Genomic DNA, 14555 nt, shown 5'->3' with positions numbered 1-14555 from the left:
AGGATAGTAGCCCCTTGACCCATGGGGACCAGACACATGCTTACAGTTTGGTTGACATCTTTTACCACCTCCCCTGGCATCCCCCTAAAATGTCTTTTGGTTGTGGGGGGGGTTAAATTTCCCCCCCCGGGACCCCACCTCAGGTCCCCAGCTCTACCCAGGGTACACCCCACCATCCCAGGAGCCCACCTCCCCCACCGCAGCGGCTGTTACCTGACAACTGACACTGGCATCCAAAGGGAGCCTCCATCTGACCCTCACCCTGAGTCCCGTCGCCCGAGATGGGGCGTGCGCCACAGCAGGGCAGCGGGAAGCAGGGCGGGAGAGCGCCCAGGGCGCGCAGAGGTGAAGTAATCACGGAGGTGGGAGGGTGGGAGGAGGAGGCAGCTATGGGGGCCATCGATGGCAGCTGGGCAGGCCTGCACGGCCCTGGAGAAAAAACAATAGAAAAGACTGGTCAGTTGGGCCCTGGACTGCACAAGAGGCTTGGGGCGCAGGAGGGGGCCCGGGTCACAGGGCTGCTGGCCAGCCTCCAAGAGGGGTTGGCCCCTTGGGTACTAGCCCTACAGGGAGGGCAACTGAGGCACAAGCAGGGGAGAAAGGGTCAGAGTGCATTAGCAGGGGTTACAACCCCAGCTGCCAGGTAGAGTTTCAAGGGTGGCGGGGCAGGATTTCTGCCTCTGCCTCTGGGGATCTTGTGCAGGAGGCTAGGGCACAGAAGGCCTGTCAGGGCCCACTCCCAGTTAAAATTCCATAGAAGGGGTCTTTTGGAACAAAATGAAGCAGGCTTCATTTGAGGATTTCTTCCCCCAAATCTGTCCCTCCCCCCCCCCGCCCTTGGAGGAGGCAGGAAGCTGTATCAGGTTAGGTCCTAGGGAAAGTCACCCCAAGTCTACCTTCAAGGGTCTGGGCAGGGATGAGCCTCCTACCTAGCCAATTACCAGCACTGCCCAGACCCCACCTTAGTCTTCACCCTAGCTTAAGCATCCCCACTCCCTCCTCTGACATTAACGACCAGAGACAAGGCCAGGGCCAGTGGGAGAGGGGGGCAGTGGCTTGCCTCCACTCAGCCCCACAGTGAGCCTCGGCTGCCAGCAAGGCCTGCATTTGATTTGGCCGTTTATCTTACGTGGCTAAGAGACCACCAGGGCAAAACATTTGTGTGAAGCCCTTGCCAAAACCACAAGTGAAGAAGCCCAAATTCCCTGGGTAAATAATGAGCAGAGAAGCATCAGACAGACTAGCAAACATCAACAAGATGAGGGGCGCTGAGCCTGGCAGGCTCTGCAGGGGAGGCCACAGCGCCTTCACCTGGCACCTGCAGGTCTGCACAGGTGGGACTCTGCCCACTCCACCACCACCACAGGGAACTGCCTCATTGCAAGAGACCCACAGAGCCAGCAAGCCCACTGAGACCCTGTCAGTCCTTCTCTAATCCAGGTTTACTAGCATGCCGCTGAGCACAGGAGACAGTGGATACCCATTGCACAGACAGGAAACAGAGGCCAGGGCTGCAGGAAACAGCAAGCTTCAGCAGCAGCAGGCCTCATCCAAACCCCACTGCTGGGCTCCAAAATCATAATCTTTTCTCTGCATTCCCCACTTCTCTCAAGTATACAACCAGGATTAGGGGGTTCAGGGCATGAGAAGACCCCGCCCCCTCCCCAGCTTGAAGCTTGGACACTGCTGAAGCCCACTGAGCTAGTGATGTCTTTATACAAGGTTGGCCCAGGGCCCCAGATGTTTCTGACATGGCAGAGCCCCAGAAGGGTGTGGCCAATAAGCCCCCAAGTGGCTGCAGAGCCAGAAGGATAACATCTGAGGCCACTGTCACCTGCCTCCCCTGGAAGGTCAGTACTTACCTGAAAGCCCCTTGCACTGAACACTGTGTACTTGACCCTGTCCACTACTGGCTTTGAATCCTTATGTGGGCCCTCCCTTCAGACCACAGAAAGCTCTTGATCATCATCAGAATCCAACTGTGTCTCTAAAGTTCCACTATACTCTGACCCACTCCATGGCTGTAGCTGGGATGGAGTGACCAGGGTACCCTGTATGCTGACAATCAAGGCCATGTGGGGGTGGGTAGAAGCAGGAGGAGCATCCTTGACCTCAGTAAACAAAATGTTCCTGGGTTCTGTGAGAGGCTATAACTCAGCCAGCACCAGACATTATAGCTGAGCTGCCAATGAGCTGCCAATAATAGCCCCCCAGAGGTGTCTTGTTCCTTCTGATGGGACAAAGGGCCATGGAGCAGGAAGGAAAGAGCCATGCTGCTATAGACTTTCTCTGGAAGGACAGCACTGGGGCTGAGCCAGGGTCTGTGAAGGGGAAGTCACACACATCAGGAAGCCACAAGGCCTCATCAGGAATGCTGACCTCATCGAGGTCCACCTGTTCCAGGAACCTGTTCAAAGGAGAGTGTGGGACCCCTCTAGGACTCTTAGGGCAGGTCCCCTCTAGAAACAGACCTCTGTATACGGGGGAACTCAAAGAATCCAGCTCCCACAAAAACCTAGTGAGAACCCTCCATCCTATGATGTAAAAGTCCTGGGGAGGCAAATCCATGGAGACTGAGTAGTAGTTAACAGGGCAGTGAGGACTCAGGGTTTGTGGAGTCAGGCTATCTTGGGTGTGATGACCCAAACAGTAGCTATGGCAGTCAAAGCCACCAATGGGACAGATTAAAATGAATTTCATACTATGTGAGTTTTAATCTAAAAGGAAGTTCAAGATGAGGACTTAGATGAGGACTTTGTGGGCCTCAGTGCCTATGCCAGGCCACCCCCACCTCACCCCCACCCAGTCCCAGCCTTCCATAGGGAAGACTTAGATCTAAAACACAAAGACAACTCCTAAAACCTGCTGATAGACAGTGCACCTGACAGAGGATGCCAGCCTGGGGAAGGGGGATAGACACAGTGGCAGTGAAAAGACAGAGACAGAAAAGTGGGTTCAAATTCCTCCTTGACCATTTCCTGCCACGTGACCTAACACAGTCACTTTTTCAAAGCATCTGCCCCCTTCTTAAGGGGAAAGTCAGGGCAACATGCAAAGTCAGATACCTAGACAACACAGTCACTATCCTTAATCACTATTATTTCTTTCCAACCCTGGAACTTGCTGTATTCCTTCTGGGTTCTCTTACATCACCATGGCTGCTCCAATGAGGAAGCACCTTACAAAGCTCTGCAAGACCCCCTTTCAAAAAGCTTTCTGAGCTGCAGCTGGAGCTCCTCAGGCACGAGACCCAGGTTCCACTCCAGGCACCTCCAAAATAATTAATTAAAAATAAAAGACGTTGTGACCTGGCTCTGCGGGTAAAGGTGCTTGCTGAGAAAGGCCTTGGACCTGGGTTCAATCCCCAGAAACCCCATAAAGGTGGAAGGTGAGCCTTGATTCCACAAAGTTGTCCTCTGACCACATCTGCACTGTAGCACACGCCCAGACAGGCACATCATTCACGCACATACACAACACTAATAAATAACACTTTAAAAAATGTTTAATAGAAGTTTTCTTTGGGGATCTAAGCCAGTCCAAGCAGACCCATGATGTAGGGGCCGCAGTCACGACCATGGCTTTATGTGGGACCCTGGTGGTTTAATAATAAACCCTACAAGGCTCAATTTTTTTATCATGGAAATTCATTTTAATTAGGGGGAAAGAAATGAACAATTGATACCTGTATTATCTCATGTCAGCCTACAGCCTTTCTACGGGATAGGGACCGTGAGGGCCCTGTCAGAAAACGCAGAACCTGAGGCTCCACACGCATGAAGTGGGCTTCGGAGGGTCAGACTCCACCTTCCTGGTATCTGAAAAAAGTCTCCAAATAAGGCTTCTGGGATGATTGCTAAGGTCCACACTGGGGGCAAGATCCCTGTTAAAATGCCTTCCTGCAATCACTGGGAGGAGGCCCGAAGCCCACCTCCCTCACAAGCAGGCCTCGCAGATGCTGGGCTCCATGCCCTGCACATGCGCACTACCCGGCGACACGCCCACCACCAGGAACATGTACACAGAAAATCCGCACAGCCCGGGCCTAAGTCCCGGAGTCCCGAGCTCCGGACCCTGGAGATGGCAGATTCCGTGCTCGCGGGGTGGCCTGGCATACACCGTGCAGAAAGGTCTATTTTTCTCCCTACTGGTGCCTTTCGACGGATACAAATTTTTTTAAGGCGAGAACTCCTACCGATGGTGCAGAAATGAGTCTGAGATCAAAGGAGACAGACAGCGAAGCCAGCGCGTGTGAGCCGAGGGACCCTGAGCAGGGGAACCTGACAGTCCCCGCGCCCCCTCCCCCCGTGCCAAGACATTAATTCTCACAAGTCGGAGAAAATTACTATGCATGAATGCAAAAAGCATGATCAGGAGTAATTAACATGGCTTCATATGCAAATTTTATTAATGCAGAAGTACAAAGTCATTATGCAAATGTAACTTACGTCAACTCTCTTGACAAATATTCATCTCCGAGGCTCAAGTTTCTCCCTTTTTATTTATTTATTTATTTAATTCTATCTCTTCCCTCCCTCTTTTTTCCCCCTGGGTTGTTTTATTTAGTTATTTAGTTATTTTAATGGGATGGTGGGCAAGGAGGACTGAGGAGGGACGGAGGTGGCCCTGGTGGCCACTGAGGCCCCAGGAAGCCACAAGGAGTATTTGACAAGTTTGCTAAGTTGTTTTTCCGAACACAGAAATTTATTCCTGCATTGTTGATTTTTTTTTTTTTTAAGTTGTTGGCAGGTATAAGACAGCTCATATGAGAAGGGGGGAATTTAAAGAAAAAAAAAAAAAAAAAGCTCTGGGCAGCAGGCAGCCAATCAAAACGCCAGAGACGGTAATGAGGGCGATTGATGGCTGTTTGGCTTTTACTGCAGGGTAATGAACTAGAATCCAGTCTGAGGAGGGGGAAAAATATGAATATTCATGAGACTGTGCTCCTGCCTTTGATGATTAAAGAAATTTTTAATATTCAAATAAGCGCTTGCCAAGTGATTAACAAGGAACTAGCGGGAATCGGAAATGGAAGCCAGGAAAGAGGGAGCGGACCGCGCGGGAGAGGCAGCCCCAAATTTCATAAACAAGAGAGGCAGATACCCCAATTCGCACGCAGGCAAATAAAAACATTTGTTTTTGATCACCTCAATATTTTGCCAGCTACTTTGTCTTAAGGATGATAAAAATGCTGTGTATTAAGAGGGGTAAAGGGACGTACCATGAACCCCAGTGCATTGCTCATATTCAAGAATCATTATCCTGATTCTAAGCTCGCCTCCTCCCACCCTGACAGGAAATTAAGATTCTTTTTCCGGTTTGCTAGAGAGAAGATGGAGGAGGTGAAGCCAGCTCAGACTTGAAAAGTCAGTGCTGGAGATACGGGGTTTGCCTGCTCCAAGCACCATGTTGTGGTGACAGGGCCCTGATGGGAGCAGCCATAATATGTTAATGCTGGACTGATCCAGAGGCCCAAGGACTGAGGGACTGTGGCATCTGGGGAGGGGTGCACTGGTGCCCCCAGTCTGGACATCTCAGGGTCCCTTCTGACTGGTCCTGGTCTAAACATGGAAAGTGGGAGCAGGGAAAGGCAGGTACTTAGACCTCAGCATGGAGCCTGGTCTGGACATCTTGTAGGTCAAAGGAACCATGTGGCCAGCTGCTATGGAGGGGAAGTGTCTCCACCAACACCCCATCTCTACTAGCTGTCTGCTGAGGCCATGTTCATATTTTAATCCACCACGGGTTCACAAGAAGCACAGAGTACCAGTATTAGCTGAAAAAATGATCCTGTAGTTAAAACACAACTAATTAGCAGCCAACGACATCCATTTTGGCAATTTCCTATTTCAAAGAAGTGGTGTGCCACCTCGACGGAGACAGGCCCAGGTACTGACCAGACAAGGCCTGGACCTGCCTCTGTGGTTTCTTTCTGGCTCTCCTTATCTTCTTATGGGGGCAGGGGGGCTGAGTCAGGAGGAACAGAGAGAGATTCTAAGGAAACTTCTTTGACTATCCAGGTCCAGAACTCACATAGCAAATCACTTTGTCCTACAAGCACAGTGCCATTTCTTTTTCTTAGTTTTTAATTACCAAGGTGTGGGAACCAGCAAAGACTGCACCTCAGTTGTTTGAGGGTATAGTTTTGTTTCATTTTATTGTAAGAAATAAACAATAATGGTGACAAAAGGCAGGAAAGGAAATCTAAGTAAACCATCAGCTGCTGTGAAAACCTAAAAGCCCAGGCCAGGTCTTTAAGACCAGAAAACAAGTTGAGAAAATAGTAGCTCAGGTCACCACTCCACACCAAAACTGGAGGCCCTAGCACCATGCAGAGCCGGGGCTCCCCATCCCACCTCTCACTTCTAGGTCCTCAGTCTAATCCAAGTGCCCCTGTTTTGTCTCAGCAGCATGAGATGTGGGGTGAATGTGTGTCCTCTGAAACAGAAGCAACAAAAGGAGAAACAGGGTCTCACCAGGGTGTGTGCTGCTGTGTTCACAGAGCTCCTGGGGTCTTCACATGGGAAGCATAAAGATGTAGTTCGAATCCACCGCCACCTTTTCTCCCGGCTGCAGGATCAAGAGTGAGCGGCCCTGCAGGTGGCTGGGGCAGGAATTCGGAGGCAGGTGAAAGGGATGGCCTCACTTCCTCATCAACAACTTGCAAATGCCTGAACCTAGAGAAAGCCCCACAGCAGGGGCTGCAGCCTCAAGGAGCACTGACAACCATCACCGAGCCTGAAGCCACTGCTACTGCCTCTATGGAAAATGACTACCCAGAGCCCCCACTCAGCCCCATGTGGACAGCTGGGCATTGTTCCTGCACCTACCATGGAAAGGCTCAGCATACCCGGGCCCCCAGACAAGAAGCTCATCCTCTGGACCCTGAGCCAGGCTGCCTTCCTCCAAGCTCCTCCCTCAGCTGGCACTCCTGCAATCGTCACACAGCAGCAGCAGTACCATTCTCACTCCCTCATACATGCCAGGAAAGGGAGAGGCAGGCAAAGAAAGGGTCATGCCCTCCAACAGCACACCAAAGCCTCCTTCCTCCTTCTGCCAGTGGTAGGAAAGGGACTGTCCTCTCAGGCATCATGTCTGGTTAGAGGCACATAGCCACACCCCTTCCCAGAGTCCAGAAGCACCTGTTTCAGTGGCTGCCAATCCCAACTTCCTCAAGACACAAGTTGCAGAATATACTCTGAGACAAGTATATTCCTTTTCTGCACCCAGAGCCAAAGACAGGTGAGACTCTGTCACCATTTCCAGAACTTTCCAACAGCTTCCGCAGATGCTCCCGAGGCAGAAAGGAGAAGCACGCTTAGGTGTCACTGAGGAGTCAAGATGACCCAGAGGCATCTCATGTGATCTATCCAGAGTAAGGTGGACCAAGCTGGCCACTTGAGTGGCCATTAGCTGTAATGCATCTGCAGGGGCAACTCTTGGATTCTTCTTTTTAGTCTCTCTGGAGGAGACCTCTGGAGCTCTCAGAACTGCTGTTGTCAGTCCCAAGCGCCTTCTAGCTGAGGCCTGTGCCGGGCTTTTGCTGAACACGAACAGCAAAAGGCTTCCTCCGAGGTGACCTTGGCAGGCAGGGCCCATCAAGCTGGGGGACACCAGAGGATGAGGCCACTATGTGTTTGACTAGTTAGAAAAAGGTTGTGTGTGCACATCTGTCACAGAGAGTAAGGTTACAGACATGCACTGCAAATGCACACTCACATCTGTATCAGTGACACTGACAGCAACATGCACGCATCACTTGGGGGGCAGTGGGAGGAGGGAAGAAAACTGGGGCTGACAAGAGTCTCTTAATCTCACCTGCAAAAATAGCCAGCCAATGCCTAGCAGAGGAAAGTCCCCATTTCCTAACTCCGACGTTCACATCAGAATCTGGAGAGTGGGGTGGCTGCTTCAGCCTTGAGCAGCCCCTACTCTCCAAGTACTCCAGGAACGCAGTCTTTGCACCCAGAGCAAATGTAGCACACATGTGTCTTCAAGAAACACAGCTGCATGAAAAGTACCGTCTACAAATTGAAGTTAAAAGCCGAGCACTGCTTTCTGAGGGTGAAGAATTGGGGACTTAGAGGTCAGGACCTCTCCCAGATAAAACGTAGGGACCGGACTCCAATGACAATCATAGACATACATCCCTTACACGTGTCCCATGTTCCCCTTAATTTACAGCTGGAGGGGAAAAAAAATCCACGGTGAAGACAGAAGTCACATGTCACGTGAGGGAAATAACGCAGGAAATGAATCTTCAGATTTGGGGCCTACCGGGAGTTTTAAACGAAGAACTCCTTTATCTTCCCTGACAGCGTCCTCTGGGCCTGACGTGAATAATCAGAAAACATCAAACCTGACCCTTGTCAAAAACCTGATCCTGAAAATAACATGTTTGAAAACTGGTAAGTTCAGGAAGTCGTTGTGGTTCGAAGGTGCAGCAAACTCTAACCCTGGCTTCTGCTCAAGCCCCATGCAGAGAACACACAAGAATAAACAGGGGGAGGAAGTCAGCGGTGAGAATCCTGGGAATTAGGAATGAGAACAAAGCTCAGTACCACCAATAAAAAGAACATAAGGAAAAAGGAGTGGGGAGTGCCCAACTCAGAGGTTAGTGCTGGGACCCGGGGCAGGACAGGTGGAGCTGTAGAGCAGAGGGTGGTGTTTATCACTGACCACCTTCATGTAAGACTGTACAATTCCACCGGGCCAGAAGGGAACGCACAGCTCAGGGCCAGCAGGGTCTCTTGTTTTTGATGCAATAGCAATAAAGAGTTAAGAGAAAGTTCAAGAGAGAGAGAATAAAGAGGAAAAAGAATCAAATTATAAAGCACAGGTTCCCTGCTAGTCCCTAAATACATATTTTGTTTTTACTTGCATGGATTAGCTATAAACAATTGATCTCCCCTATTATAATATTTAAAAATCCAGCTTTCCTCTGGAGTTAGTTGATTATTGAGTATTTTTTTCCCTTTTGCTTCTTTTTACCTTTTCCTAATGGACACAATACCGACAGTGAGTGCTTTGCCTCACACAAGAACAAAATCTTTCTACGTCCTCTTTCTGTTTCTAAGCCAGTCTGAAATGTCACCGACTACAAAACTGAGCAGGCCTGTAATTACTTTCAACCAAGTAGTTCCTTTAACTGAGTTTTCTGTATGTAGATGGCATTTAATATACATATTGTGAGCCTGCTTTTCAGCCCAGTAGCATTTGATGGCAAAAATCACCCATTTCTGTCTAAGGGGGAGCAAGCAGTCTGACAGCCACCTTCTTACCGTTTTTTTGTTTTTTTTTTTTTCTGACGTGAAATCCATTTTCATCCCCTAACACACTGGAGGTGATGTGGAGTATGTGTACAACAAAATTTGTAAAAATTAACACTTCACGGGATTAATTTAATAAAGATTGTTAGCACGTTAACACTGGTAACGTTGCTGCTTAGGAGTCAATCTAACTAGCTCGCCTCGCTGGGCCGGCTGTACCCGAGGCTTACATTCAACTGAGGTTTATACCGCTATTTAATGTAATTAAAGAAACCGGCAGCGCAGTCCTCCATGGAAATATTTCTACTGCACAGTATTCCCATTAGAAAATGGGAAAATCATACACGCCTACTTTGATTTTGTTGTAATTTTTTTTTTTTTGTCTCGGCTGTCTCGCAATGGGTCTGATGTGCCGGACTGCTGAGCAGAATCCCTGCAGAAATCCTGCCAAAGAAGATAGGTCTCACCTCCCCACAGGAGTGTAGTGTCTATTTGCCACTTACTTGTTTTTGAAATTATTTCTTGAAATTTTTAAGCCACAAGCCTGCATTTCAGCTCTAGTGACCCTGGAAGTCCTCTGCCTGGTAAACAGCACACATGGTGAAAGTGACTTGTCAGATGCCCTCAAGACAACATGGGGGGGTTGTGAAACACAGAGGCAGGCGGGGAGGCCTAAATGGCTGATACTATATGGAAAAAATGGCAATGTCAACCAGACCAGGGTGACATTCTTGACTGGTACCTCAGAGGAAGCAAGTATTGTTCAAGAGGACTCTGAAACTAAACAGACCCAAAAACCAAACAGAAGGAAAGAAAACATCCTTCTACCACATCCCCGAATCTGCAAAAAAAATGGAAGTCTTGGGAGGGGAAACAGGGAATTTGACATAGCTCTCCAGGTCCTCCTTCGGCTGCCTGCTGCCCTCGGAGAAGCCAAGCGCAAACAAAAATGAGACTTTTTCTTCTCCTAGGCTTGCTTGCTACATGCCCCTGAGCGGCAGGAGCAGGTAGCTTTTTTTCAACCTTCTCTAAGTGCATTTTAATACCCTTATTCTACATCCTAATTTCTTTGAGGGGGGAAAAGAAATGAGTGTCACTAAAAAAACGTCACTCTGTTTTGCAAAATCCAGCAGCTTCCTTGGCAGCAGGAAGGGCTGGCGTCATCCCCTCATCTGACAAAACTACTATTTCTGGGCATGTGCTCAAAAACAGGTAGGAAACGCTGAGAAACAAGGAAGTCGGAACAGCCAGGAGCTTTTTCACTACCAAGAATGCCAAGTGTAAACATGATTTATTTTGCTGTGTGTAACACGCCTGTCCTCCACTTGGTTTAAGAGAAGGGTGGGTAGGAGGGGACAAGAAGGGGAAACAGGGAGAGCAAGTGGGAGAGAGGAGGCCACAGCTCCCTAGGGAGACTCCCTCAATGGTTCCCCTTGGAGCTTGGGGAGAATAAGAAATCTTCTCCCCCAAAATATATGCACGTGTCAAAAGAAGGCAGCACTAATCTGCTGGTTAATTAAGGAGCTGCCACTAACAAAAGCTCCAAGAGCCGGTTCATGCAAACAGTGTTAACGAGGCTCTTCGGATTGAGGCTGTTTGCTAGCTTTTCCACGCACAATGTGCACCTTGTGGGCTTGGGTGGAGTCGGGAGACTGAGATTCCAGGTCCAGCCTTAGGGAGAGCCAGGAACCTGGCTGCCTCCCCTGCCCGCGCTTGCATTGCCACGCGGAACTCACTCAGGTCTGTATTCAATTAAGGAGTACCACACACCTGGCTGAAAGCCTGCACGATGAAGCTCCAGCCTATCTGCAGTCCCCACCCCTCTCCAGCTCAGACGCTGGAACAAGGGCTCTGCCAAGGCCCCGGTGGGGATGCCAGTGCACTCGCCCACCCCCATCCCAAACCCAAGCCTGAGCTGGCAAACACTCCAAATGCATGACAGGGCCGGCATCTGTATGCCTAAGGAACAGGGCTAACCTGGAGGCTTCGGGCTTTGCCAGAGGTTAGTCTTATTAAATATGGAATTCAGGCCATTTAGAGCATGCTAGGGGAAAAGAAACCGAGCCTCTTTGAAAGAAAAATTACAACAACAACAAGAAAAGTAAAGCGTAGCCCCCACGGGCCACTCGAGGCCTGTGTCTCCCTAGTGAAGGTACCATTTCATACTTGCCAGCTGTGTGCTCGGTGACTCTAGTGCCAATTTCTGCGAGCTTTGAGAGGAGGCAGAAAGGAAAACAAAAATTTCCCCACCCCTCTGCACTGAGCACCTTCTTCATCTGCATCTAGCAAGACTCTGCACTTCAAGGCTCCCTGCTGTATGCATTCCTCTTAAACCAAATCTATATCCTCCCTGCTCCCCCTCTTCCGTAGCCAAAAACCAGTATCAGGGGGAAAAAGATACCTTTTTCTGGGGTGCTCAGGTCTAGAGCAACAGCAACACCAGTAGGTATTAAGATCACATGACAGTCCCCAATAATAAGGAGCCGGGGTGGGGGCTGCAGAGGCCGTCCAATAAAATGAATGGGGATGGGGGAGGGGTGCTCCTAGTGGCATTTGGTTAATAAATTGAAAATCCAAATCCCCTCTTTTTAAACCTCTCCCCAAAGCCCCCAAATGCTTCCTTTTTGCATTAAAAATGACCCTCCCTACAAGTAGCTAAGGGATTCCTCCCCTTTGTAAATTAAGTCACCCCGCCCCCAGGGCCCAAACAATAACAGTCTCCACTGACCCGGAGTCTTTGAAATCAGCCATTGCCTCACAGCAACAAGCACAGCACAGCTAAAGTTCTTATCGGTCAGGAAAGTAAAGAAGGGCACATCCCCATTTTATGGATGCACACACCAACTGAGGGACTGGCTGGCCCTGGGCTGTTGGAAGCTGGGCCAGGCTACGGTGCCAAAGGCTCCAGACTCCACGACAGTGCCTAAGCCCCGAGGTGGCCCCTGATGTTTCAGCAGCAACAAATATTTATCAAGCGCCTAACCAGGGGCACAGGTGCCACCAGAGGAAGCCACACTCGTAGAAAATCCTACAAGAAAAATGTAGATTTCTTAAAGCAGTGAAAGTGAAGATGCTGACCAGCAGCTCGGCAGCAGCTCCCTCTGATCCCTCTGATCCCTTTGGCTACCAGACCCAATGGTGGAATTGCAACAGGAGCCAGCTGTAGAAAGCTGCACTTCCAAGCACATCTCCCATACACTGCTCCTGAACAAAGCCAGGCAAAGCCACCTGTGCCCTGGTGACACAGCCCAGGGCTCAGAGCCACACAGCCAGGCAGCACTCAGTCACTCAGCTCTCCAGGCACCCCTCCCCCAAAGGAGAATGACATCAGGAGGGAGTTAAGCCTTGGATGAGAACCTCCTACTACTCTGCCTTGAGCTTTAACCAAATCGAGAAAGAAAAATCACCTCTAATTTTTTTTTAATCACTCTTGAGTCCTCAAAATAAGGAAAATACCTTTGGAATGTTAGCCGTTAAGCCAGCCAACCCCAGACAACTGTCCCCAAAGCAAAACACTAACAGTGACCCCTCGCAGGCATTCACCCTCCAAATATCCTAAAATGTGCGTCTCTCTTGAACTACAGAGAGCTAGATGTGTCCTCTACACACACACACACACACACACAATATTACTGTTTCATCTTTCATTCTGTAAAGGAATCCGGTAACATAAATATTAATCAAACACAGAACCTGCCCTTTAGTCCCAGCCCATTTCGAGTGCAGGTTGTGATCTTTACCTGTATTTACAGATAGTCACAGGAAGTTTTTATCTTGTTGGAACTGTCACAAATGGACGTCTGAGAAATCCAGAAACAAGTTCAGGCAGATAGAAAACCTTCCTGTCCAGGACCAGCAGGAGGTTTCCATTCCGAGCAGTGAATGGGTTGTTTTTCCCCAAGGCCTTTCAACAAATAAAGTGACAAGAAACTTCAGCCTCCACCAGAAAAGCCAGTTGCTCCAAGTGAGGACAGCTAAACCTGAGATCTTTCTTTTTTTCTTTTTTAAGACACTGTTGGCACAGCACCTGGGAGAGGGCAGAAGGCACAGCCAGCCACCTCTCTGGGTCCAAACCACATGGACACAGGGACACACATATTTTTTAAAACTATCTCACCTACTGTTCTAGCACATCTATTCTGTCTGGCTCAGATCTTATTTCTGAATAATAGAGAATAGAGACACGGGCCCAGTTCTAGGCTGGAAAAGCTGTCCCCAGGAAAGCAGTGTCTTGTCTTCCACGGACAAATAGCAGTACATTTTTATTTCTAGCTTTGGCAAAATGTTTGAACATTTTCTTAAGAGCTTATTGGTAGACACTCCAGAGGTTCAACCACTGTTTTTCCCAGTTTGTAAGGAGTGCCTCAAAAAAATCAGATGCCAATTTTTAGGAAGCAAGAGGCTTCAGCAAGGTGACCCTTTGCCTACAAATGGGGAAGGGGGTTAAGAAAAGTGGTGGGGGTTGGACGGAGCTCCTTCCCAGTAATTCCAGGCTTTCAGCCCCAATCCAGTGGAGGGTTCCATTCCCATACAATTGGGAAAACACTTTCATGCCTATGTGTTTTGAAATCACTGCCCCAAGATTTTCCTCTTAAAAAAGCAGGTTCCATTTCTACCCCTGCGGGGAAAAGGTTCCAAAGAAAACCACTTTGCTGCAGGCCTGTCTTCCCTTCAGGAACACAATACTGTAAGGGAGAGAACTCAGGCCCCCTTCCTTCCAAGCTCACCTGGATCCCTTAGGACAAGGTGAGCAGAAGATCCCTTGTGGACTCTGACGGCAGATGATGGGGGGGTGCCCTGGGCACCCCCAGGATCCGGGACAACTGTCACCCAGACAAGAGGGTCTGCCCTCCTGCGCGGCTGTTTCTGGCAAGAGCCCAATGGCAGCTTCCAGGGGTCCTGAAATTCGATTCCCCAGGCCAAGGGTCATTCGACTGGGCGCGCTTCTGGTGGACAGGAAGGGGGGACTCATGGAGGAGGGGCGGCCCCTGGTGCGCACAAAGGGCCCCCAGGCAGGCGGCCTCCCCGCCCTTGACCTTGGGTCCCCGCCTCCATCCATCTCCGCCTGCAGCCGGGGAAGGGGGCTGGCACGGAGCCAGGGGCGTGCTCTCAGGACTAAGCCGGGGAGTGGGGCGGGCGGGGGGGGGTCCTGCGCAGGGGATGAAAAAAAAGATCTAGGATTGGAGCCTGCTCAGAGGTAACCTGCATTCCAAGTCCTACTGCAAAGCCCCCAGACCTCAAAGCAAAAGTTGCATGATGGCTCGAAGGAGGGGGGTGGCCTGCCTG

General features: G+C 49.9%; 1 protein-coding gene across 7 annotated transcripts in view; it reads right to left on the bottom strand.

The window, feature by feature from the left end:
• The window catches only part of Bcl11b (BAF chromatin remodeling complex subunit BCL11B), an 89672-nt gene that overhangs the window by 51335 nt on the left and 23782 nt on the right, over window positions 1-14555 (bottom strand). For 4 of the 7 annotated variants that reach the window (XM_008825644.2, XM_008825645.2, XM_008825642.2 and 1 more), the window contains one exon: window positions 214-429. The exons of the other annotated variants lie outside the window; for them this stretch is intronic. In XM_008825644.2, the coding sequence (XP_008823866.1) occupies window positions 214-429 (216 nt within the window). The remainder of the gene's footprint in view (window positions 1-213; window positions 430-14555) is intronic. 7 annotated transcript variants of the gene reach the window in all.

Source organism: Nannospalax galili, unplaced genomic scaffold, assembly GCF_000622305.1.
Source record: "Nannospalax galili isolate Female #2095 unplaced genomic scaffold, S.galili_v1.0 scaffold188, whole genome shotgun sequence".
NCBI classification, from domain to species: domain Eukaryota; kingdom Metazoa; phylum Chordata; class Mammalia; order Rodentia; family Spalacidae; genus Nannospalax; species Nannospalax galili.
This window is presented reverse-complemented; position numbering and strand designations above follow the sequence as displayed.